Source organism: Tachysurus fulvidraco, chromosome 10 (genome assembly GCF_022655615.1).
Source record: "Tachysurus fulvidraco isolate hzauxx_2018 chromosome 10, HZAU_PFXX_2.0, whole genome shotgun sequence".
Classification (NCBI taxonomy): Eukaryota; Metazoa; Chordata; class Actinopteri; order Siluriformes; family Bagridae; genus Tachysurus; species Tachysurus fulvidraco.
The window spans coordinates 14316151-14343483 of NC_062527.1; the positions used below are offsets into that span (position 1 = coordinate 14316151).

Here is a 27333-nt window from a genome sequence, read left to right on the forward strand (position 1 = left end):
AGTATTCACAAAGCCATGCAGAGAGGTCAAAGCCCAAAATCTGTCAGACCAGCAAGCAAATACAAAGGTTGACTAGGTGAAGGGGGATATAAAGGGGTCTTAGCCTTAAAAAACCCAAAGAAATGTATATGGCAAAAAGGCTCAGTCATGCAAATCAAAGGAGGACAAGACTTTGTAGTACACTGTCCACAACATTAGGGTACAGTATATAACGAGTATGGAAATATGGAAATTAAGACTTACAGGTGAGAGTAAGAGAAGGTGGTGAGGACCTATAGTGGTGTGGCATGAAATGGTGTCTAATGAGACTGATATTGAGGGATTTTAGTGGGAAGTAAATGAAACTAAGCAAATGCATCCTGTTTTTTTGTCAGATGCTACTTAAGTTAGAACTACTTGAATACTAGTACAAGGAGCAGTGTGGCATCGTGGTGTTAGAAATTTTCACCTCAAGGCATGGGGGTTTGGTTTCAACCTCCCTTTATGTACAGTGTTTGGATGTTCCTTCCATGAATTGGAAGTTTCTTCAGATTACTACAGTTTCCTTTTCCAATCCAAAGACATGCATGGCAGGCTGAATGGCATCTCTCAATTGTCTGTTACATGTGTGATGTGTGATTGTGCCCTGCGATATGTTAGCACTCCACCCAGAGTGTCCTTCCACCTTGTGCCCTGACTTCAGGCTTACTGTGACCCTGTGGAGGATAAGTTCTGAAATTGGATGGATAACAGGTACTATGACTGACAGGCAAATGTTCTGTTAAGGTTTTTGGTTCCTGTTGTGTGTGTGTTTTTTTTAGGGTTTGGTGTGTCATAGAAGCCAAAGTTTCTCCTTTGAGCAGATATTTGAACTGACAGTTATATTACATCAAGAAATATTACAAAATAGTTCTGATTTAAATATCTCTTCAGATACAACTGCACCTTTAAATCTGCTTCTTTTCTGTTTCACAGAAATAAGTCTATGTTGATGAATGATGGTAAAGAGCTGAGATGGTGCTAGTGAGCTGAAACATTTTATAAAGGAGGTATATATTTTAAAAGAATATGTACCAAACTAGTTTTCTCACTTGTATATATGTATTTGTATGGCGTTTGGCAGACACCCTTATTCATAGTAACTTAAATTTATCTTATTTTTACAACAGAGTAGTTTGGCAGTGGTGGGGTCTGAAACTTTCAAATTGTAGACCAATGTCTTAAACACTGAAGTGTGATGGCCATATGAACACCAGATTGCAGAACATTCCAACATATTTACTGCCACCGCTTTAAAAAAAAACACTTAAGCTTGATGTCACCTCTAAATAACCACATGCAAGATGACAGATACTTATTTTTCACACCACTTCCACTCCTTGTAGTTATGGTGTCATTCTTTCTGTCTGGTTTCTCTACTGTTCATTTTTTTCTCAGCGTTTCTCATCCTTTTTCCCTTGTTTTTCATATTACAGGCTAACGTTAGTGTTACAATTTAAATGGTGTGTGTATGCATGTCTGTGTCCCCATGCATCTGATGCCCATGGCTTAAAAAGTCATGTAGCTTAAATATTCCATTTTGGCGAAGATGAGAATGAATGATTGCTACTTAGAAATGAGGCTACGACCTGAAAAAGGAAAGGGGTTCGGAAATGTGTGTGTGTGTGTGTGTGTGTGTGTGTGTGTGTGTGTGTGTGTGTGTGTGTGTGTGTGTGTGTGTGTGTGTGTGTGTGTGTGTGTGTGTGTGTGTGTGTGTGTGTGTAAGATTGAAGAAAGCTGTAAAATCAGAATGGTGTCATAGAGGTCCAGACTCTGGTTTAATATTTAGGTGTGAGCTTTAACCATCCTGTGTGGTGATACTCTGTTCAAAGTGGGAACAAAATGATGGGTTTCTGATTCAATACTTAAAACACTAACTTCTACAATCTTGAATAGTGCACTTGAGTAAAGCTCTTACACAGGCAAGGAGTAAACCTGCAGTTAAAATTAAGTTGACTTGTCCCAGAAGTGTCAGATATACAGAATACGACCTTCAACCCAACCTCACAAGTTATATTGAGTCTTAAAGAAAACTGGGTTCTGCAGTTCATCCATTTATCTGACACTCTTAAAAATAAAAGTGGGTGAAAAGGTCTTTAGAGTGATATCAGAGTACAAAATTGGTCCTGTTGATGTATGGTTGGTGAACAACTTTTGCTCGTTCAGCCAATCCATTAAAAAATTAGAACCTTCCTTATACTGTAATGTAAAGATTTTTGCACGAAGTTGATGTTGACTATTGTGCGTTGTGATTTCTAGCACATTTTATTTATTTTAATTACATTTACATTTACTGTACAGCATTTGGCATATGCCCTTTACAGAGCGAAGCACAAATGTGCTTTTAAGTCTCTAACAATGAATACATTATCACTGGGTCACAAGGTTATTTACACTAAGTTTATTCTTTATACACATACAGCAAGCTGGGAAAAATGTGTTAGTTTAATTGTTTCAGTAAGACGTAGGTCTTCACTCGTCATTTGAAGATAGCCAGTGACTCAGCTGTTTGGACATTTATGGGACGTTCATTCCTCCTCAGTGCCAGAATAGAGAAGAGTCTTGCTGTATACCTACCTTTTACCCTTAGAGGTGATGGGAACAGTCGAGTAGTGCTGGTAGATCTTAGGGTGTGAGGTGCAGTGCGAGGAATGATAAGAGGTAAAAGGGAGCTGATCCATTTTTGCCTTTGTAGTCAAGCCTCAGTGTTTTGATTCTCATGTGTGCAACTACCAGAAGCCAGTGGAGGGAGCGCAGGAGTGTGGTGGTATGTGAGAACTTGGGCAGGTTGAAAACATGTCGAGCATCTACATTTTGGATCATTTGCAGAGGACGAATTGCATCCATTGCTAGACCTGCCTGCAGTGAGTAGCAGTAGTCCAGTCTTAAAATGACAATAGCCTGAACAAGTACCTGTGCAGCATGTGTACTGTAGATAAAAATGGTTGAATCCTTCTGATGTTGTACAGAAGAAACTGACATGGGCAACATTAGCGACATACTGTATGAGGACAGTTGATTGTCCATGGTTACCCCAAAGTTGGGAGATCAGATGTGCAGGGATATTGCAAGATTTTAACCTGGGGATGAATCATCTGTGATGATTAGCAGTTCAGTTTTGCAGGGATTGAGTTACAACTGATGAGCTGTTATCCACCATGATATGTCCGCAAGACATGCTGAGATCCGAACAGAGGCAATGGTATCTGCGGGCGGGAAGAAGAATGAAAGTTGAGCTTCATCAGGATAGCAATAGTAAGGGAACCCATGTGAGAGTGAGTAAGTGGTAAGAGAGTGAGAATACAGAGAGAAAAGGAGAGGACCAAGTACTGAGCCCTGTGGGACACCAGTGGAGAGTGTGCGTGGAGCAGATGTCACTACCCTCCATGTTACATGACATGAGCGGCCATCCAGGTAGGAAGAAAACCATTCCCATGCTGATCTGCCAATTCCAAGACTCCTGAGGGTGGTCAAGAGAGTCTTGTGGTTGACCATATCAAACGCTGCTGAAAGGTCGAGGAGGATGAGGACATATGACAACTTGGCTGATTTAGCAGCATGTAGTTTCTCAGAGACAGCCAGAAGGGTAGTCTCTGTGGAATGTGCTGCTTTAAGCCAGACTGATTGGGATGTTGGAGGTTGTTCTGTGAGAGATAAACCAACAGTAGCACACAACGTGTTCAAGAATTTTTGAAAGAGAAGAAAGAGGCGATATTGGTTTTTAGTTACTGATGTATGATGCATCCAGAGCAGAATTAAATTAAAGTTACCACAGACATAGATGCCTCTTGGAGGGAATTATAGAATAATATTATATTAAATTATAATATTCCATCTGTACCTGTGAACTGTGCAATGTACTGTGATGCAAAAATATCTCTGCCTTCCTGATGTTTGAAAGAAGGTGTTTGACACTACATAGTTAGTACATGTTTAGTGCTGTCTGTATCACTGATGGGATTAAAAATCTGAAAGAGACAGCTCAACATATGTTTATACAATTCAATGTGATGTTCATTTATTCAGCCATTCAACTTCAGTAACCATTTTCTCCTGATGGGTCTGGAGTCTATGTGACGAACACCCAGCTCACTATTCCTCCACATGGCCCCATACACACACACACACACACTTATTTAGTCCAGCTTCCAGCACATGTTTGAAGGGTGGAAGGAAACCTAAGAGCTGAACACATGGAGAACACAGACAGGAACCCGAGCTCAGGATCGAATGCTGGAATCTAGACTCCCAGTGTGCCACTGTACCACCCACTGTGATATTTTAGTAAACTGAAAAAGACACTCTTGTGTGTTACATAACTGCAGCACCTGAAGATCAGTTTTGTGCAGTTTTGTGTGCATATTTGTTTCTATGTACAATGTGCAAAGAGTGAACAGTTTTTTCAGTGTTCTGCTCATCTGCACGGTGAGCCATCTGCCCATGTAGATGACTCTTCTATTTAATGAGATTTGTTACGTAATACAGATTACATTTTTTTTTTCTGCTGTATCCCATCAGCACCTGGGTTTGTGTTTGTCCATGCATTCATTCTTGTGTGTGTGTGTGTGTGTGTGTTGTATATGTGGTTTTAGGGAGGAAGCAATGTAAGTTGTCTAGCGAAATATTTAGAAATTCTGGTAGCACTACTGCCTATTTTGATAGCATATATATCTCACTCTGTGTGTGTGTGTGTGTGTGTGTGTGTGTGTGTGTGTGTGTGTGTGTGTGTGTGTGTGTGTGTGTGTGTGTGTGTGTGTGTGTGTGTGTGTGTTTGCCCGCTCCTTGGTTTTATAAGAGCTGTAAGCTCTAAATTTGCTCTCTTGTTCTCCTTCTGTCTTTGTGACTCTGTGCATCTGTAAGGTTTTTTTTAAAAAAAAAAATAATGGATATGTTCGTGCACATGGAGTGAGCAACCCCCCCCCACACACACACACACACACACACACACAACCCAAGCGTTCATATGTCTTATCGACTCCACTATCTGTAATTCTTATATGTGTTATATATTGTGTGTCATATGATTTAACAATTCAAAAATTCCTCACAAGAGCAGCATGAAATGAAATTCAGATTATCGTGGTTAAGCTGAAAGCCAGTAGCAGAGCTGACGTCTGTAATATTGTACGCGTTGCTTTAAAGGACACAGCCACACAGGGGTCCTTTATCAGCTAATGCGCTGCATGTTCTTTATCCCTTAATTAAATTTTCTCTATGATTCCCTCTCTTCAGTGGCTTAATTAGTATACACTATATAAAAGGTGTGAGGATTTAATTCCACTCTGATGACCCTAAGGGGCTAAAGCTGCTTTGGGGTTTATTTGCTATTCTCTGTGTAAGACACAACTAGTTAAGCAAACATTTCAACTTGAGCTGATTTAATGATGGAGCAACCCTCTACACAGTGAGTATTATTTGCTTTGAATAAATATCTTAAGTATCTTTAATATCTTGGCACAACAGCACAGACAGTGGTCAGATTGGAACAGTCTGCAGAAAGGAATGAAGAATTGAGGCTGGTGCTGATTTCTTTCTAGCCCAGACTGTAGATCCTGCAACTCGATCATGATTAGACAAAGGGTAGATTTCACCTACATTTACGCTGATGTTAATCAGCCTGCTTCACTACAGTGCAGTCTTGGTTGCATGTCATGTCAACCTTATTATACCATTATTGAGACTTTGTGGTAGTGATAAAATACTGAACACTCAGAGTTTCATTGATGAGCTATAGTGAGATATTAAATTAGAATTTTAATTTTGCTTTTTTTGTGAATAATTGTGATGGTAAAATTTACAAGGCAAGACAAGTACACGACCTTAGACTAACACAAGGTTTATCCACCATTAAAGAAAGGCAAGAAGACAAAGCATGATCACACAAACACACACATGTATAAATGCACACATCATCCTAGTTAAATAACCACCCTTATCTTACCATCTGCAAACATCCATCTGTCAGCCATAACTTTTTACTTCTCCTCCTCTCCCATTCATCATCCTCTCACATTCACATGTCACCTAAACAAGAGAAAGGTGCGATAGATGGAGATATAGGAGATCAGGGAGGAAGGATGAGGGGGAGGAGAATACAGACAGGGATAGAGGGCTGTGAGAGGAGGTGCAGATTCATTTCCAATGATGGAAGAAGTTGATTGTTGACTTTCCTCATCTTTCTGTCTGTAAAGTGTGTCAGAGATTTTGATTAGTTGCAGTTGCCACCGCTAATGGACCACTTTGTCCTCAATCTTCTTTGTGTGTGTGTGTGTGTCTCTGTCTCAGTCTCGTGTGGTGGCCTGTATGACTGCTATATTGAGTCAGATGGATGATCGACACTATTCCAGCTACATCGAGACCTTCAGCGGCACAAGTGACCTAGTGGTGAGAACACACACACACACACGATTTTATACCAGATATTATTAGGAAGAACCAATTTGATAATATACAAATTTGTCATTAAAAATTAGGGTCCACATTGTAACAGAATTTTATATTACATTTTAAAAAGTAATGTTGCATTTTTTAATATATTTTAAAAAATCCTCCACTGTGATTATGCTAATATGTTTGTACTCCCACACATGCCAAAAATGCACACATATAAACATGTATAAAAGTTGTATATTTGCTTTACTAGGACTTTTTGATGGAGGCATTCCTGCTGTTCAAGGATTTGATTGGTAAACATGTTTATCCTTCTGACTGGGTCACTATGATCTTGGTACAGAACAGGTGAGGACACACACATTATCTTACACCATCTTATACACATTTCAATATCAGAAGCTCACTGACACAGCCTATATACAGATCATTTAATGATAAGTGTGTGCATGTGCTTATCATATGTAAATTGTCTGGGTATAGTTTATGATAAACGGATTCATTCAAACACGGAAAATTCAAAGCTCTCATTTTCTCACTAGAGTGTTTCTTCGTGCCATCAACACCTACGCCGACACCATGAATCACAAATTCCTGGACAACAACAACTTTGAAGTACAGGTGTGTGTGTGTGTGTGTGTGCGTTCAGTTTTCAGCATTCAGTTATTTTCCTTGCTTATAGTCTGGTAAAGTTTTTTTTCTTGGTGAAGGGAGTGTGTGATAGTGTGGGACAGTGATACAGTATGCGAAACCTATGGACAATTGCCATGAAGTACTGTCTCAACAGCTGCTTTTCACTCTATAACTCTTCATATTTTGCATTCTCGATGATCAGTGAGCTATGGATATATAGTGTGTTCCTATGCATTTAAATGGCACTATGATTATAAGCTTTTTCACAATTTTATGATCAGTTGTGTATTTTCCAAAAATGTGAATTTGAACTAAAATGACAATTAGACAGATTATCTTCTAAGGTAAATATGCATAATCTATATTTCTATTACATTAGTTCACTTTGGAATTCTGACCACATTTGTCAAGCAAAATGGCTTATTAGGTGTAAAACATACAAAGAAATATTGAAAATGTATCCTAACTTCCAGATGCTCAGTGGTTAAGATGTTAGACTACTGATCAGATCAGAAGGTTGTGACTTCTTCTGCCACTGCTGGGCCCTTGAGCAAGGCCATTAGCCCTCACCTGCTCACTTGTATAAAAGAGATAAATGTAAGTTGCTCTGTAAAAAGGGTGTCTGCCAAATGCTATAAATGTAAATGTCACATTAATTGTTGGTGTATTCTTTGCTAGTGGTGCTTGATGATTCTTAAACTGAGAACTTCTTGCACTTTTTCTATTGAAAATAAAATGTTTTTACATTTACATTTACATTTACAGCATTTGGCAGACGCCCTTATCCAGAGCGACGTACATAAGTGCTTAAATCTCTAACATTGAATACATTAATGCTGGTTCACTAGGTTACATACTTAAGATACCATGAGTTTAAAACATTTGTTCAAAGTTACAATGAAAAAGTGTCAAAGGTTTTTTTTTTTTTATAAGCAAAGATAAGGAAAGAAGTGCTAGTTGAAGTGTTTCCTGAATAAGTAGGTCTTCAACAGCCGCTTGAAAATAGCCAGTGACTCAGCTGTCCGGACCTCTAGGGGAAGTTCATTCCACCACCTTGGTGCCAGAACAGAGAAGAGTCTTTTCATAACTAATTATAATTCTTATTATACAATACCTTAATGCTTTTGCTAATCCAGTTCTGATCCAGTGCTGTGATAGTAAATTGCTTTACAACAACCCATCTTTATATTAACCCATTTTTATATTAATATAATTAATAATGTTGGTTGTGATTTTCACGTGCAAGAACTTTATCTAGAAGGCTACGCAGAATTTAGGACACAATAATAAATGTCAAAGGAATGGATAGTGTGTATATGCACGGTCACTGATAGCGATATCAGAGATATCTGATTAATTTTATGATGCCCTTCACTGAACAGCGGTATATCAGTCATGAAAATGAATCTCCTAAAATGAGTGGAAGCAAGTTACAAGTGGCGACTGTTAAAATGGAATATGAATAAATTTTAGAAAGCACAGGAACATAATATCTTTTCTACTTTATAATCTCGCTTTCTCTCTCTTTCTCTTCATCCCCTTTTTGTAGTTGTGGAATAACTATTTCCATTTGGCTGTGGCATTTATTACCCAGGAGTCTTTGCAGCTCCAGCACTTCTCCCCAACAAAGAGGAACAAGATACTGGCAAAGTGAGACACCAGAGGACACACACACAAACACACACACACACACAACACATAGTCACAGTGTCAGTCTGTAAAGTATGAAACGTGGAAATCATCTGCTGCTGCAACAGAGATTTAGATTAAATTAAATCTGCTCTCTATTTCTACCCGGTTCTCGTTTCTTGTTTTATTTCTCAGATATGGAGACATGAGGAGAAGGATTGGTTTTGCCATCAGAGACATGTGGTACAGGTTGGGTAAGTTTGTGTATATTTGTGTGTGTGTGTCTGTGCAGTCATACAAAGGTTCTGTTGTGCCATAGGAGGCATTTCAAAGGCACGGTCTGGTCCCCTTAGAAGAAGCCTCTTCTGACTGATCGCCTTTGATTATCCTATCGTGAAACATTTCTGATTCCTAGGTTTCCTATTTTCTGATAGGTGCCGTCTCTTCCGGAATGACCACATACCAAAACACAGGGCATAAGGGTTCCTAAATGGTTTAATGAGGATGAAATAGATATACTGTCAGCTCACTAGGAAGATTCACAGCCCCAGCGTCCCTGTTGCGACCCCGATTTTGGGTCACTGTCCGGGTTTAATTTATGTTCCTACATACACACTTTGATATAGATGAATGTCCTCAATCAGCTAAATTTTTACTATATGAGAGCAACAGTTACAGCTCTAATAAACATCTCTCACACACTGTATGTGTTTTATTCATTAAACTCTGTGTCATGCCAGTTGGTTGAACGCACAATTAACCCAAGGTTACTGGCTGCTAATCAGCTACACTGAAAATGTAGACTTGTAATTAAAATTTTACTTCTGATTTCTGTTAAATTAGATGAATTGATTAAATGAGTGTGATTAAATGAGTGTGATAGCCAGCCCAGGTTCTCCAAGTCAAGGTCACATTCTTATTACTAAATCTCACATACACATTTTACTGTAGTTTAATGTACAACCGTGTGCATAAGAAACGGGTCCAAATAAACCTTTTAGCAAACTACTCTTTAAACTGTGGTCATGTTGCAGACCTGTCACCAAACCGCTGCACATTAAAACACTTGAGGCAACAGAGGCAGAACAGTCGTCTCATCATGTTTCTCTCAGGACCGATTCTTAGTACACTTGAGTTGTTTCTAATGGACGGAGTTGCAGAGAACTAACCCAGAGTCAGGCTTCTGGATCTTATTTTGCTAATTGTAAATTGGGTTTTCTAAGAAAGGATCAGTCTTTATGCGACTTTTGCTGGTATTGCATGTAGTGCAGCAGGTCAGATTCTCAGCAGGGGGGCTTTCTTATAGATGAATTGCATTTATTGTATAAATTTATTAACTATTAAGAGATTGACTTGCATGCCAATTTCAAAGCTTATTGTGAGTGTAAATATTTCTGTTTGTGTGTGTGTGTGTGTGTGTATGTATTGCAGGATTGAATAAGATCTGCTTTATCCCTGGCATGGTGGGGCCGATACTGGAGATGACTTTAATCCCTGAAGAAGAACTTCGCAGAGCTACAATACCCATCTTCTTTGACATGATGCAGTGTGAAAACAAGCACGCTGGACACTTTAAGAAAGTACATACTTTCCCTCTTGTGTAAACGCAAACACACAAAGATTACTTATGCTTAAATGTAATATGATGCAAATACACATATGCTCAAATGTGTAGTTCTTTGCTCAAATAACTGACATTTCCACTCCCTGTCTCTCTCACACACTCTTTCTGTCTCATGTTTTTAGTTTGAGAATGAGATCATCCTCAAGTTGGATCACGAGGTGGAAGGAGGGGGAGGAGACGTTAGATATATGGAGCTACTGCAGACCATGTACTGATACACACATTCACAGTGCTGACACTTTTATTCCATTTGGTTCTTAACACACACATACACAAACCGTCTGAGTTGATTTATCATTAGTGTCTCTTTGCTGATTTTTCATTAGATTAGTGGCTTTTTTCTGATACACTTGGATCAAAACATCCACTGTTTGTGTGTGCGAATGCTTATTCATGCATATCTATGACATTTTGTGTGTGTGTGTGTGTGTCTGTGTGTGTGTGTGTAGTTTATTAGAGTGTGCCCAGGAGCAACTCCACCTTTTGTCAGAGGTGCGCAACTTTGTTTCCTTGGTGACTGGACTACTGGAACGTCTCCTTGACTACCGCACAGTGATGAGCGATGACAGTCGTAACAACCGCATGAGCTGCACCGTCAATCTTTTGGTAAGTCTCATAAACCCATGTAAGCCCCACCCACAAAACTAGCATCATATAGAGATTCAAGCGTCAATCATGCTCATGACTGATCATTAAACTCAGCAGTCAATCTCTGAATGTACGGTTAACCTGGCATTCATCTGTCTATGCTTTCATTCTCTTCTTTTCAATCTTAAAGGGTGAGGTAAGGTATAAATACCAAGTGTTTTTTTCAGTGGTCAGCTGAAACTTAGGGGCCACGCAGAACCTTTTTTGAAAAGCAAACCGTCTTCCCATATTTAACCCTTTTGGTGCTACATAAAAGCCTGTTTACAAAAAATGTATAAACGTTAAGTCTAATATACAGAATATGAACATTTGGGTTATTTACAGTGAATTCATTATAAGGCTTTTATAATGTTGTGCAGGATTAAGTGTAACATTTCTCATAAGAGAGTATGTGGCATCCAAAATCAGTTTTTAGAACCAAATGTGAGCTACTAAATGTTTTTGTCATTGCTGCTTGTAAAAACACTGTCTTTACTCAGACAAAAGGACAAAATGTCTCATTTCTTTATGGATGCACACTATAACTCTTCACACCCTTCCACACATCCACACATACATTATTAAGCTACTTCACCCGACTAGTAAATGAGAAAAACTGACTTTTTCAAGTGTTTTATTATTTTTTGTAATGAACAACCCACGTATGGCAAATAAATGCAAGTCAGAAACTCAATTTCTTCTCGGAAACAAAACGTTATAATTAACAAAACCACATACCTTTAAAAAAGAGTTACATAGCCTGAGATATTTCATGTATAAGGAGTATTGTACAGACCACAAAAGGACACAGCCAGCTAAATATATCAACAGAAAACTATCTATGATTGAAATCTCATGTTTTAATTAGCACAGTGTGAATGTGCTGAGCAAGCACACACAGGACTTTCAAAAGGAAAAGACAGGAGCTGTTATGTTCTGATATATTTGCTTATCAATAAGCAAATATATCAGAAAGATATAAATGAGAACAAATAAATCACTTCTTGGATAGTTATAAACTTCCTGGGAGACAAAATATGACATATGAAGCTACAGCATCTAATATCCATGGCTTGTATGTACAGGACTTTCCATATTGTCATCAATTTCCTAATCAGCCCTTTCAAATATAAATAAAAACCCTTTACTTTTCTTTCATAAGCAATAACTATCCACTATGATTTAGGATCTAAGTTTGAATGAAACTTTTACAGTATAGATGTTCTAGATAACTCCTAGCTCCTATTCTTATGCTAGATATGCAATCAGGACAGAGAGGATAATGTTTGCTTTTGGTAAGGTGGATTTAAAACAAACCTTTCCTGGCACATGGAGCAGGTATAGGCTTGTTTGCAAGCAAGAGGAAATGAATGGATGGACGACTCTGCTGCAATTTGGGAAATGGGCATATTGCTAAAAGGCACATTGGCAGTGTTGAGTGAACCTCCAGCCCATTTCCCATGATACCCACCTGAAATGGAACCTGTAACTCTCTGCTTTTACTTTTATGCATGATTTGCCAGTTGGTATTGATTCAAATGAGTCACACCAGCCAACGTCACGATAATACACCAGCGAAGTGTCTGATTTGACTGAGCTGAGTTTTTATAAGCTCTGTTTCAAAGTCAGCTCAGTTTCTGTCAAGGCCACATTGACATTTTTGGATTCTCCTTAAAAATGCAATGAAATGGGAGGCTAATCCTTTTCTGGGATTTGTAATCAATGGCTTAGTGGTTATTAGGTTTACCTTGTGCCTCCAGCGTTAAGGATTTGATTCCCATTTCTGGCCATGCATGGAGTTTGCATGATCTCTATGCATAGTGGGTTTCCTCTGCTTTCCTCCCTCCGTCTGAAAATATGCTTTGTATGCTGATTTGTATGCTGATCATATGTGTATGATTGCGCCTTGTGTTGGGTTGGCTCCCTGTCCAGGGTGTCGCACACCTTGTTTCCGAAGTCCTCTGGAATAGACTCCAATCTTCCCTGACCCTGTGCAGGATAAGTGGTACAGAAAATGGATGGTCTTGTAATAAAAAGTGCGGCTACTCTACAGATTAATATTAAAGGCTAAATCAATTATCTTGGCTGTTGGCTCAGAAGCTTAAAAGAAGAACTAGAATATTAGCTGATCAATTTTATTGCAAGTACTGATTAAATTAATTATTTTCCAAATGTATTTATATATAAATGATATCCTTTAACAGCAACTATTGAAAAAATTAAAGCAGCTTTACAGGAATACAGATCTAGACCCAGATCCCCAATGAGCAAGCCAGAGGTGACAGTAACAGGAAAAGTGTCTGAGAGGACATGAAGAAGAAATGTTAATAGGTACTAGACTCAAAAGGGAATGGTCATGCTCGTCTGGGTGACTTAGGAAAGACTTTTGGTCATTACAAGCTACAGACAAATAATGAAAAGCCAACAAGCATGATATGCATTGGATATACACTGAATGTTAGGTGCCACATATGAGTCTTGAGATATGCAGGCATTTTATTTGCCAAATAGAAAAATATGCAATAACAAATTTTATTTATTTTATTTTTTTTTTGTACAAATGTCATTGTAGCTAAACTAGTGACTTTGGGGAAATAAAAAAGTAATATGATGTAATGTAACAGACAAGTCTGGAATTTGGACTCTTTTCTGTATTCTGTAACAGTGAAACTGCTCTATTTGGAAAATGCTGTGTGTCATCATACTATAGACTGTTTCAATACTATCCTTTATGAGTTTGCCATATTAAGCTCTCATGGGAACACCCGTGTCCTACAACTTTGAGACAATGCTGCTTGAGCAGTTTCCATATTCACTGGAACAGTAAAGGTTCTTTTTTTTTTTGGCTGTCTAGAAAATCATACAACCTGGGGGAAAGTGTGCTTAAAGGAAACCTCCACACTGAAACACATTAAATAGGTTTAAACTGTAATAATTGTGGTGTGCTGAGCAATTCTAATGCTTAGTTCTTTATTGATCTGGTATTTTCCTTGTCTAGCAGGGACAAGGAATTGCATTGATGTCAGATTGCAAGGGGAACATTGCTAATTCATTTACAATGGTGTTTTATAGAAGAAAGATTTTCACATAGACACAAACAGGTGAACTAAGCATAACTTTATTATGGTTTTTTTTTGTTTTTTTCTTTTTCAGAATTTCTACAAAGACATCAATCGTGAAGGGATGTACATCAGGTAATTTGGTTATATATATGTAACATGCTGTATGTCTGGAGTGAAAAAGAGATATATAACCGAAACACTTGAATGAATGTTCAGCTCTGCTGGAAAGGCACACACACACACACACACACACACACACACACACACACACACAAATGTCATAGATGAAGATAGAAGAGAGAGAGAGAGAGGGGGGTATGAAAAAGTGTTTGCCCCCTTCCTGATTTTTTTATTTTTTTTGCATTTTTTTAGTAGTCAAAGATAACACAAGTAAACACAACCTAAACATTTTAAATAAGGATTTTTATTATTAAGGGAAAACAAAATCCAAACGCACATGGCCCTGTATGAAAAAGTGTTTGCCCATAAACCTAATGACTGGCCACCCTTAGCATATATGTAATGAGAGAGAGAGAGAGAGAGAGAGAGAGAGAGAGAGAGAGAGAGAGAGAGAGAGAGAGAGAGAGAGAGAGATCGGAGCAGGGGGTGGTTTGAAGGAATTAGAGTAATGGAAATTGTACACTGCAGGTGAAGGGTGCAGGGGAAGGGTGACTTAGCAAAGAATAAATCAACACGGGTGATATTGAATAAACATGTGAAAGAAGGCGTGATGAAACCTGCAGATTTGGACCAAAGGTATTAAACACATAAGAAAATCGGATATCTTTGTCCATGTGTTGTTTCTCTCTCTCTCTCTCTCTCTCTTTCTCTCCCTCTCTCTCTCCCTCTCTCTCTCTCTTTCTCTTTCTCTTTCTCTTTCTCTCTCTCTCTCTCTCTCTCTCTCTCTCTCTCTCTCTCTCTCTATCACATAACCCAAACATGCCCTCTGCTGATATAGATCGACCATATTGCAGCTTTAAGTGACACAGAAAAAAGCTGTAACTCTGATTCAGAGTGAACAAAGTCCAACTCCACCCCAATTCCCAAGAATACAGTTGGACCAAAATGTGTGCCAGGTGCCTATTAGAGCGAGAAAGAAAGAGGAATTTCTTCTTTGCTTTTTGACATACAGCCCCCTTAGAGGCACATTAAACTTGATGACTTTGTGTCCGAAACAGAAGGAGCCAGCTAAAGTCTGACAAATTTACATCACACATCTAATTCACAAGAAGACCAGGCTGAATATTTAAAGCCAGTACATGCAAGATGTCCCAGTTCTGCCATCTATGCAATGATTCTCATAAGTTTTCCCTTCTGACCTTGAGCGTCTACACTGTAAAATGAATCCAGCTTTCATTTCAGACTAGATGGTTTGCCCTTCATTCCTGTGACAGAAGACCTCACACCTCACAAGTCATTCTCTAGTGGGAAAGTAGTAGCCTATTGTAGGGTTAGCACTGGAGTCCGATCCGTACTGAATCATTTTCTTACATTCAGCAAGAACATGGCATTGCTCCAGCCCTTGAAGCCTCTTTCTATATCAAGAAGACATTGATTTTTTTTTTTGCAGTCTGTTCAAGATTAGTCATAGTTTATTATTTACCTTGATATCGATCCTGACCTTCAATTTTATTTCTGTTTATTGTTTTGGCACAAATTTATACCATACTTAACGTACAGTACAGTAGAGGCAGAATATATCAAGCTGAATATACAGCACAAGTACCTTCCTTAATTCCTAGTGGTCACTAACATACAGCCTTGGAATGGGCATGTGCAGAAAATACTTCTTTTACTTTTTTTTTTTTTTGTTCAAGTTTGTCCTCTTTCAACCTTATTCCTAGATGCAGAACATACAACTATTTCACAGTGCTGAATTCCTTCTCCAACACTACCCTCTAATGGAAAGTGTTCAAAAGTACATCTTAACGTTACAAATATTAAAAGCCTGTGATTTTTATACCACATACTGTATATGCTGTTAGTATAATATTTATCAATTTGTGATTGTATAGCATAACTAACTGATGATGATTTCATATCATTTGAAAATCACATTTCATATCATATCATCACAGACTCTAATTGAAAATTGAACCTTTAGCTTAATGTTTATTTTTCTTTGTCTCTAATCAGGAATTATTTATTTGTACACAGAGTTCCTTATTCACTTTGTTTGCTCACTATATAAGATACAGTAGAACCTTCTTATTGTATAATATTCCCATCAGCCATTTAAGATTTGTAAAGTAAAAAAAAAATGATTGTAATAAATAATCTAATATGTCTTTTGGAAACCATAATCGATTTTAATATTATATATATATTAATATATAATATATATATAAGTGAAAAATCTTCTGTTAGGTAAGTAAATGTAGAGAGTGTGATCTTAAACATTTGAATGGTTGCATGTGCAGGTACCTCTACAAGCTACGGGATCTTCATTTGGAGGGAGAGAACTACACAGAGGCTGCGTACACACTTCTGCTGCATTCCAAGCTGCTTAAGGTACGCACATGGACACACATGCAGACCATTATAATCTGAGTATGCCTGTACATACACACACGCGCACACACACACACACACACACACACGCACACGTTACATTACTGAAGGAATACTGTTTGACCTCTGCCACAAGGTCATGGTAGTAATAAGAGATACTTTGGTTAGTGCAATGGCAGTTCTTAGAGAGGAAAGACGTGTCGTTATTGGCTGATTTACAACAGTTCCTGGCTATGTCCAATGGTCCTTTGTGGGTCGCAGACTTGATTTATGAATTCACATCAGCTACTGCAGCCAAAACACCTGAATTTATGGAGCTCATTGCATTGTCTCTCATTCTCTCTTTCTCTCAGTCGCTGCCATGTTTGATTGATGTAATCAGCAATGTGCAGTTCATTCATTTGTGCTAGATTGCATTCTGAGTGATGTGGCTTGACTCCTAATTCTCTGGTGAAGACAATTTTAGCTGTCTTCTTTGTCCTCTCATGACTTCCATCTGCATACATATACACACGTGTGTGTGTGTGTGCGTGTGCGTGTGTGTGCCTGCGTGCCTGTGTCCGTGTGTGTATATTTACTTTAACTTTGTATGTCATTATTTCTAACCTTGTTATCTTTTTTCCAACACATGTATTCCTTTAGTGGTCAGATGATCAGTGTGCACCTCAGCTGGATTTCCAGTGTCCTCAGTCACAGAGGCATCTCAAAGAGACGCTTTACGACACCATCATCAGCTATTTCGACAAGGGCAAGGTGCTCTGGTCATCACACTACAGCTGTTATGGATTGAACCAGCACGATCTTAATCCACCTGATCTGTTACTTAACTTATTTGTGTTACATTAAATCAAAACAAAACGAGTTACAGAAATGCAGCTACTACTTCCTGTTCTGTAATGTTCATTAGAAAAGCTGCATCAAGCATGTAGTACCCAGGGGCCATTATTTTCTATCTGGTCAGGCAAACAATCCAGAATTCTACAGAAATAATTTACAGAAATATATCAGGATAAAAAATGTAAATTTATAGACTTATCTCTAATAAGCAAACTAAACATGAGGGCGAAGATTAAACTCCCTGTATTCATATTAAGAAGAGAGAAACCAGACTGCAAAATGATATTTATAGCTTGTCTTGTCTAGTATTTCAGTGCGTGTTAGTTCATTTTCTTGATACATATAATCTTTCAATCTAAAACACCTGGATAATTCATACCATGTGGAAGTCAAATAAATTTTAGTTAATAGTTATAATTTCTTTCTATTTACATTCACTTTAAATGTGTTCTATTCTCTCATCCCGTTGTGTGTTGGTTGTCATACATTTGTGTGTTTTAGATGTGGGAGGAAGCCATTGCTTTGTGTAAAGAACTTGCAGAACAGTATGAGATGGAGGTCTTTGACTATGAACTACTTGGCCAGAGCCTGGTAAACACATCCACACACACACACACACACACACACACACACACACACACACACGCCAATTTTTCAGCTTTTTTACATGTCATAAGATTTATGAAACTTGGCTATGCACCATGTAGTCATTACTCCTCACCTGTCATTCCCCTCTCTAAATCTTTGATGACTTTAAACACCTTCTGCTGAGGGGAAGAGAACGACTTAAATCCACACTAATGAAGGGAAGATTGTTCAGAAGTGTTACTTTAGCTCTCAATTTGTTATAATTTAGGCTTATTAATCAGGCTGTCTGATTGTTTTAAATTAGATGAGACTAGGGTAATTAAATGAATCTGTTCTGCAGCTAATCAGGGGTTTTAATGATATTTACAGTCTTCAGGAAAAAGTTTCATCAATTTGGCTATTTCTTTTTTGGTGAATTGATCAGAAATGGATCAAATCGTTTACCTTTCTTACTGTGACTATCAATGAAATGCTTTTTTTTTTTGCTGCTGTCTAATTCTGCAAACAGAAACAACAGGCCAAGTTCTATGAAAATATTATGAAGATCCTGCGACCCAAACCGGATTACTTTGCTGTTGGGTACTACGGCTGTGGCTTTCCTCAATTCCTACGGGTCAGTGTTTGTGTGTGAGCGTGTGTGTGCATGTGTGAGTCTGTATATGATATGTGTTTGCCATGAGCAGGATTTACATTTCATTGTGGTTCTGATGGCTTGATCTGATTGAGGTTTTGGGATGTCCTGTTTGCTCATGTGTTATAACTGCAGAACAAGGTGTTCATCCATCGTGGAAAGGAGTATGAGCGCAGGGAAGATTTCCAGAGCCATCTGATGAGTCAATTCCCCAGTGCTGTCAGACTTAATACAACAACCATACCCGGAGATGATATCAGGAATTCCCTATTGCAATGTATCCATTAAAGATAAGACAAACTGTATCACAAATCACAAACCTGTATGCACAGAACAGCAAAAAAACAAAACAAAAAAACAAGCATGGTATGACAAATTGCTCAACAACATCACAGTAGAATTGAATTCTAGGCTCAGAGATAAATCCGCGCTTGATGGTAAGGTTTGAAATTAAAAGGCATGACTAAGATTAAGATGAACCAATTTTATATGCTGAAAGGGCTTATTATTGTTGATTGTATCATCATTATACACTAAACTAATCTATAAAACCTGTAAAACAGTTCCAATTCTTAGCTTGATGTTTATTAGCTAAGATAAAGGAAATGATTTATTTTTCCTGGGAAAAAAAATGTAAACAAAATGCACATCTGTGTCAGTATACTATTCTTAACACGGCCTTTTCAGACATCCAGTGCTTTACTGTCCAGCCTGTCCTGGAAATCCCACCCCGCCTGATGAACAAGCCAGTTCCTGATCAGATTATCAAGTTAGTATATAATAATCACAATGTTGTTCCATAAAGTTTTATGAACGTAACAAGGACAAAGTTGGATTTTGTTCGATTTTATGCGAATGCTGTAATTTGAGGTACAAATCTGACTAGTCACATGACTTGTTGTGGATTTGTTTGGTAGACCATGTTTACACTTCTGCCCAATTTCACACCTGTTTACTTGTTTATAGCTTCTATAAGTCCAACTACGTCCAACGTTTCCAATACTCCAGACCAGTGAGGAAGGGAAAAGTGGACCCTGATAATGAGTTTGCTGTGAGTCACAATCTAATTGCTGGTACACATTCACAAACATACACAGGAATAACACTCCACCTCTATCTTTTTTCTGTAGTCTATGTGGATTGAGCGCACCACTTTCTACACTGCCTACAAGTTGCCAGGGATCCTGCGCTGGTTCGAGGCCACAAGCATGAGTCATGTGAGCATCAGGAAGTAAAGTGTTATCAATTTGAATCTGCAATGTTTACTGATAAATGTATAACCATTCATTTTCTGCTTTACCACCTCTTCTATCAGACAACTATAAGTCCTCTGGAGAATGCCATAGAGACAATGGGAAGCACCAATGAGAAAATACTTACAATGATTAACCAATACCAGTGTGATGAGGCCTTACCCATAAACCCACTTTCCATGCTGCTTAATGGCATTGTAGATCCTGCTGTCATGGGTGGCTTTGCCAAATATGAAAAGGTGTGTGTTGGATTTTCCATTGCAGACTATGATGTCGAAAGTTTTTGACGATTTTAAGCACAAAGCTTTTTTTGTACTAAACCTTTCCACGCATCTTTACGAAGGGTGCCAGTACTTATGGAGGTGACCATAAAAAATGTATTTACTCTAAACTTGCCAATTTTTAACTTTTTACCTTTTAAGGCATTCTTCATAGAGGAGTACACACACGAGCATCCAGAAGACAAAGAAAAGCTACACCGCCTGAAAGACCTCATCGCCTGGCAGGTACACACAAAACATTACATTACATGTACATAAGGGCCTTGCTCAGGGGCCCAGAAGTGGCAGCTTGGTAGACGTAGGAATCAAACTCACAACCTTCCGATTGGTAGCTCAACACCTTAACCACTAGGCTACCACATCCCCACATTGCATGAATGATTTTCTTATCCAAAGCATAGATCTTATAGAAAACTTAGTGAGGTGGCATGACGTGTACCCCTGCAGATCCCCTTGCTGGGCCGAGGTATCGCTCTGCATGGCAAGAGAGTCACCGACGACCTCCGACCTTTTCATGAGCGCATGGAGGAGTGCTTCAAGCAGCTGAAGAAGAAAGTAGAGAAAGAGTACGGAGCCAGAGAACTGGTGAGATTATGGGATGTATAATAACATGTAATTTATTGCTCCTCGAGAGAAGATTAGATCAGTGGTAACATAAATATACACATTTCTGTGATGTATTTTGTTTTATTCCTAACTGCTAGCCGGACATGGATGAGAGAAGGTCCACTCGTCCACGGTCTATGCTTCGCTCAGTACGTCAGTCCATCTGTTCGTTAGCCGGCTCAGAATGTGGAACACCGACTAAGTTACACCCAGACAAGTAACTACACACCGAAATACTGCACACTTACAGATTCAATATGGATTGGAATGTAATATATGTGAATGAAATATATTAGATCATTTCTATCCTGATCCAATAACATGGTGCGCTCTCTCTCTCTCTCTCTCTCTCTCTCTCTCTCTCTCTCTCTCTCTCTCTCTCTCTCTCTCTCTCTCTGTCTGTCTGTCTGTCTGTCTGTCTGTCCTTGTAGTATGTCTCTAGACTCATCAGGGCCACTCACCCCCACCTCCCTGCCCCACTCCAGTGGGAGTGTCAGTGTGATTGATGAGAGCGGCATTGAGGTGGAGGTGAGAAGCTAAGTGCTTAATCCTAAAATTCAGCAGCTGAAAAGACGTTTTATTATTCAGGTTAAAATGTCCTCTTTTTGTCAGGTTTTGTTAATATTCTGGTGTCTTTTTATACATTACTAGTCACTTATAGGAGCACCTGTACATCAGTGTGATTGGTGGTGCCAGATGGCTGGTTTGCATTTTTCAGACACTGCCGATCTTCTGGGATTATCACACAGAACAGTAGAGTTTAGGGAGAATGTTGTGAAAAACAAAAAACCTTCAGAGAACAGCAGCTCAGCAAATGACAACTCTCAAAGTGTAAGCTTGTATTGATGGAGATGGCATGTAGGTAGGTTTGGTCTTAGCAGATACAACTGCTGCTGCTTGGAGAGTTCAGGCCAGTGGACCTGCTGAAACACAGAGATATTGAGAAATATATTGCTCAGGGTGTCTAGGGTGAGACGACAATTATATTACTGTGTACCGGGACCAAGCCCGGGTGTTAATCGGGATGAAAAAGGCCTTTGAAAATGGGAAAGCATGGGAAAGGCCCGGCAAGGGTGTTGGAGGGAGAACCAATCAGCACAGGAGAAAGAGTTTCTTGGCTAAACTATGCGTTTCTGCAGGTGATATAATGCTATTTGATGATTGTTGGAGCATGGTAGGAAGCCTATAGTAACTGAAATCAAAACTCTTTATAGCCACAGTGAGCAGAAAAGCAGCTCAGAATGTTTTTGTATGGCAACAAAAACTTTTAACATTGCATGAATGATTTTCTTAGGTTTCATTTTATTGTAATTAATGTGTTTTATTGTAATTTTCCTCTATATAAATTAAGATGCTGATAGTGGGGGTGATGATTATAGATGATGATGACGATGATGATGATGTGTGATAATGACAGTGGTTTTACATCATTCATTATACTGACACTTGACCAGCATTTTACTTCATCTCATTCTCATTTCCATGACTTTTTTCTCCTAGGTAAAATTAAGGAAGTCCAAAAAGAAAAAGAAGATGAGTCGAGGCAGCATGATCTTCATCAGTGAAGAGAAAGAAAGAATCAGCATCCTGGACAAACGGGTTTGTCATAGTAGAATTGTTTCACTTATTAGTCCTGACTTCTATTGAAGTGCAATTAGTGTACTTCATTTGATACTTTAGAGAGCTTTATCTGACATGATAGATAAATGTGGAAAAGCAACAGCAAATTGGGAGTCAACTCTTATTTTTTTAAATGTTTGTGTGTAATTAATTCGGATTTATGTCTTAGCTGTCAAAGAAGCAGGAGTTCCGCAGTGATACAAACCTATCAGAGCCCAGTGAACAGAGCAGCCTGGCCAGTATTAACTCCAGATCACTGCCTACTATAACTGGTACACACAAACACACACAAACATTTGGGAGCTTTGCATGTGTAGTTTATATAGACACTAAAAACTACACACCATCTCTATATTTTATTACGTCCTTCATAGGTCTGGCTCTGTCAGTAGCCAATGGCAGTGAGGAGTTGGACTCGACACGCTCTAAACGGGACAGTAAGACCATGTCTGTGTGTCTGCCATCTGACCGCACTAGTGACCGGCGCTCCAAAGGAGTTATTAACCTGCTCTTTAAAACAAGGGTAAATATTTTAAACACATAATAAATGATACATATACTGATTGTGGACATTTTCAAACAGGGGTTTTTTTTTCAGGATTTGAGTGTGTTTGCACATAAAATGCATTCAGAACAATACTACAGTGTTTTAGCCCGAACTTGATCTGCTGTAGTGTCTTTGTTTGACAGATTTGTTAGGAAAATAACAGACTTTTTAAACTAGTGGTAAAACTTTAAAACATGTGACTATATAATCCATGTTCAAAACTACAGCTTTTACAATTTAACAGTGTAGGTCTTCTGAAGAGACAGACAAGATAAAAATCCTACTTTGCTATTCATTTTAGTAGTTTTAAGACGGAAAATGACAGAAATTAATCGAAATATCACATGGATGCCTGCATCACTTCACAGACCAGCTATATGAGGTCCAGGTCTATGATTTTTTTGTCCACGTTGCCTTAAGTTTGAGGAAGCAGCAGTAGAAACACACGACTTTCCTCCAATTATCCGTTTCCGCTTTGTAATACGTCAACACTGTACAGTAACTGACATCTCTCTCTGCCCTATTTGTACCTCATTGACATTTGTTTTTTGCTGTTTTTGATTCAGTTTAGCAGTTAAAAAAAGCAGTCAGATTGAGCTCAGTACTCAAATTATAACACATACTTTTTCATGTTCTTGTATTTCACAGTCGAAGGGTGAAGATAGCAAACCTGCGTCTGATTCTGCCGGTGCCACTCGTTTTTAACTCTGTTGCAAAAAATGTTTTCCTGGACCTAATCTCTATATGCCTAGGAAATATATAAAGATGAGCCATGCTTTAATAAAGAGCGATGATATTTGGGTGTAACTTTTTTATTAGTATTACCAAAATAATATTGAAGTGTTAAAGCCAAAGACAGATGTTTTTTTATCTACAATATACTGCAGTGCCTTTAGCAGCAAGTCTGGAAGTTTCATCTGTTAAGATAATGACTCTTTGTTTTTTAGGTTACTCAAAATGGCATGTTTTTAATGAATTATGAATACCAAAATGATCCATGTTTGAATGAATTGCTAAACTGTATTTTTCTTTATATTTGTGGTTATTAAAATGAAATAAAGAAATGAACATTATGAAATGTCTGTTTTATTATGTAAATATATCGTTTGAGTTTGTCAGGTCTTAAGGGGGGGTGTGTGATAAACTACTGTTTAATTCCTGTGATAAAGACAAGTCAGTCAATGGTAATTAATTCATGATAGATATTAGTTTATCTTTCATTCTTACTGTAATCTGCAGCACAGTGTGTAATAAGAAATCTTGGAATTCTGCCAAAGGGAACTCGCAGATATAGAGAGATGCACAGCAAATAGAAGCCTTGCTATACAGGTTTCTGCCACCAGAGGCCGCCAGAGAACATATTAATTTGAATCAGTGAATCAGCTCCACTTGTGTCAGAGTTTATATAAGAAGAGGTCTCCAGTCTCTTGGCGCTCACATTTGAGCACTTCATCTATATGTTTGTGTGCAGTTCTCAGCTGGCAATCTCTGGTAATTCTCCTGGGTGCTGCCTAGTAATATCTCTAGACAACTCTCAAGTTCCCCAAGGGCTCACCATGAAAGAGCAAAATGTGCTAGTCTCGCATAGACCTTTTGTGGGTCTGAACTCTAAGCTTTTTCTATGCTGTATGGATTGCCCTGCACTCCATGCCTTGAGACCATAGTTCAAGCCTTGCGCAGTGGGACCTCAATGCTGCAGAATCTCCACCCCTCTCAACTGTCTGTGTCTGTAACTGTGATAATTGCTGCCGTCTATGTTGTGACCTGAATGAGAGATGACACCAAGGAGCCTGTAACTGTTTTTGTGTGGATGCTACTGCAAATGACAAAAATACTGTTCATGTATTTAGCCACAAATAAATGTAAATAATTCTCTTTAATTTACTTTTTAATTTTATTTTCTATTCTGCTCTTTTTCTTCACCGCAGATCTTGCATGTTGTCTCCTCCTGTCCTTCCTTTCTTGCAATTAACAGGTTGAAATGAATAAATTCATGTTTTTGTACAAATTCATGATGTGGCCGAAATTTAATCTGTCATAAAAAAGACCCTGAAAACCTACCGATTATGGCATCGCAGTGGTTCTCCTCCAGTGTCTTACTAAGAATGTCAGGAGTTCTCTGTACCACAGTGATGCACTGAAAATAAAAGTTACTTTGTATTATAATATGAAAAGGTGGATAGAAATAAGATGTAGATTGGTCACGGTTGGCAGTGAAAGTTGATCTTGTTGCAGATGCAACAGAGATGCCACAGAAGTTAAGATTTCTATCTTGTCTTTAAGTTTTCCCTAAAGTTGTACGTGCCATCCTTTTAACACGGATTAAAGGATCAGAACATTGCTTAAGACTGAGTGATATTGGGAAAAGAACCATGTGTCTTTCACGTTATGGAAAGAGTGTGGTTTCATGTATATTGAAGATTACATTAATTACTGAAGTGGTTCTTTCATCGTTCCTGGTATTGTTCAGCACACAAGACTGCTTTTTGGAGTGTGAAAACATGGATACAGAATAGCCTTGATTGCAATCACAGACAAACTTCTAAACCGTTGCTTGCCAGTAGAAACAACTTCAGTGAGATCAGATTGACAGCATTTGATAACTAGTAGACTGTAAGACCCTGATTAAATCATGTCTCTCTCCGTGAATTAACAGCTGCCTGCTTTAAAGATTTCTGTAGTTTTTAATGAGGGGATATTTAATAAGCATGTGTAAGCTGACAGATCTTGAAGTAACTCGGCAGGCTGTCAGCCTCAATTGGTCTCGGGTTAATAGAGAGTAAGTTGAAGCTTTCATCTTCTAACACATCAGCACTTATTCAGCAACGATTTGACTATCCAGAACGTCTGAATGAATCTACATCTGATTTATGAAACTGTTAAACATTATCACAAATACAAGCTATCAATCTGCTTCAAGCCACATGGCTTAACAGCTCAGCCTACTACAATAGTCTGCATTTACATGTCTTTTGCATGCAGCATTCTTTAACATCTTAGAAGTTAGTAGGTATTCCTTACACTTCTGGATTCCTGCCTCAGTTCTATATGTGTGTAGTTGTTCTTCCTGTGCTTCAGGGATGCCTCTCTAGGGTGATTGGCATCTCTAAATTGTGGTTGTGCCCTGTGCTGGTTTGACACCGTGCCCATTCCTCATTGTTTCTCCAGGCTTCCTGAAACCTTGTGTTGGATAAGTGGTAGAGAAACTAGTGATGGTACAGTATGTTGTGAATTTCTAGCTCATGGAGCTAGATGGAGCAAGTTGTCTGTTTTTAAAATATAAGCACACCTGGTTCCTGCGATGGGTTGGCACTCCGTCCAGGGTGTATCCTGCCTCGATGCCCGATGACGCCTGAGATAGGCACAGGCCCCCCCTGACCCGAGTAGTTTGCATAAGCGGTAGAAAATGAGTGAGAGTGAGAGAGCACACCTGGTCCCTGTACTCCCTTTTCTACTGGGGTGCTAGATGGGTGTTACAGGATAGAGCTAACTGGAAAAATATTAGATGGAGGGGAGGGCAGGACAAGGCAGCTCGGGAGGATAAATCTGATAAAGAGACAGCCATAGAGAGGAGAGACTGCAGGAGAGAGAAAAGAAGCAGAGCTGGAGATCTTGCAGGATCTGAGCAGATGGACATAATGGACAGAAGCTTTAGGGACCCTGTGTAATGCACTAGATGCTTTTATCGATGCACGATGGTGTTGAGTCCAACACATCAGGTTGAAATGTCATATTTTCTCTGAACTATTATCTTTTGTGTTGCATTTTTTGTATCATCCAACCGATTCTCTGGGTGCACTCTCACTTTTTTGGAGATGGTCATTGGCAAATGTTGAATTAAGGGCATGGTATTACTGAAATACACATACTGTCTGGTCTACTATAGTAAAGTCATAAACAGGAGTATAATACTAAATTGAATAAAGGTCCAGCCACATACTGTATAATTCCTTATACACAAAAGTCTGGAGAAGCATCTAACATAACTAATTGTTGATAGTTACAGAGCATAGCTTCATGGCTATACTGTATGGCTGAAGTCAAAAGTTAACATATATCTAGATTAAAGACATTCAATCTCAGTTAATACAGTGATAAATTAGACTGTTTTCCTTATCTGATTTTCTGTGGGCTACAAAGTTATATACACTTTGTTGGTGAATTTGCTGGCATTGGCTGTAAGTTCACGAACTTGTCTCAAACACTTGGGCTATACGTCTACAGGTAATAGTTTGGCAGTTTACTTTATTACCCATTCCTCTTGACAGAAATGGTGTAACTCAGATTTGAGGGCGTTCTTGCTTAGAAACACCTTTTCAGTTCGGTCCACAAGTGTTCTATGGGATTCAAGTCAGTGCTTTGTGACAGACACTCCAATACTTTCTCTTTGTTATTTTTAAACCATTTTGTTACAGCAATGGAGCAATGCTTAGGATCTGTGTCTTGCTGGAAAACCCAGTTGTGACTGAGTTTTAT

At 38.6% G+C, this 27333-nt stretch overlaps 1 protein-coding gene across 2 annotated transcripts in view; it reads left to right on the forward strand.

Annotated features, from left to right (window-relative positions):
* LOC113659899 (dedicator of cytokinesis protein 2) overlaps positions 1 to 23930 on the forward strand; it is a 107849-nt gene extending 83919 nt beyond the window's left edge. For both annotated transcript variants that reach the window (XM_047819359.1, XM_027172969.2), the window contains exons 27-52: positions 6304 to 6402; positions 6662 to 6756; positions 6951 to 7029; positions 8591 to 8691; positions 8866 to 8924; positions 10102 to 10250; positions 10417 to 10502; positions 10744 to 10900; positions 14075 to 14115; positions 16404 to 16494; positions 17137 to 17247; positions 17833 to 17922; positions 18428 to 18532; positions 18686 to 18827; positions 19238 to 19319; positions 19517 to 19601; positions 19681 to 19767; positions 19866 to 20042; positions 20226 to 20309; positions 20532 to 20669; positions 20789 to 20907; positions 21122 to 21218; positions 22191 to 22289; positions 22480 to 22582; positions 22685 to 22833; positions 23506 to 23930. In XM_047819359.1, the coding sequence (XP_047675315.1) occupies positions 6304 to 6402; positions 6662 to 6756; positions 6951 to 7029; positions 8591 to 8691; positions 8866 to 8924; positions 10102 to 10250; positions 10417 to 10502; positions 10744 to 10900; positions 14075 to 14115; positions 16404 to 16494; positions 17137 to 17247; positions 17833 to 17922; positions 18428 to 18532; positions 18686 to 18827; positions 19238 to 19319; positions 19517 to 19601; positions 19681 to 19767; positions 19866 to 20042; positions 20226 to 20309; positions 20532 to 20669; positions 20789 to 20907; positions 21122 to 21218; positions 22191 to 22289; positions 22480 to 22582; positions 22685 to 22833; positions 23506 to 23562 (2682 nt within the window). In that variant the 3' untranslated portion in view covers positions 23563 to 23930. The remainder of the gene's footprint in view (positions 1 to 6303; positions 6403 to 6661; positions 6757 to 6950; positions 7030 to 8590; positions 8692 to 8865; positions 8925 to 10101; positions 10251 to 10416; positions 10503 to 10743; positions 10901 to 14074; positions 14116 to 16403; positions 16495 to 17136; positions 17248 to 17832; positions 17923 to 18427; positions 18533 to 18685; positions 18828 to 19237; positions 19320 to 19516; positions 19602 to 19680; positions 19768 to 19865; positions 20043 to 20225; positions 20310 to 20531; positions 20670 to 20788; positions 20908 to 21121; positions 21219 to 22190; positions 22290 to 22479; positions 22583 to 22684; positions 22834 to 23505) is intronic.
* The last annotated feature ends 3403 nt before the right edge of the window (positions 23931 to 27333 follow it).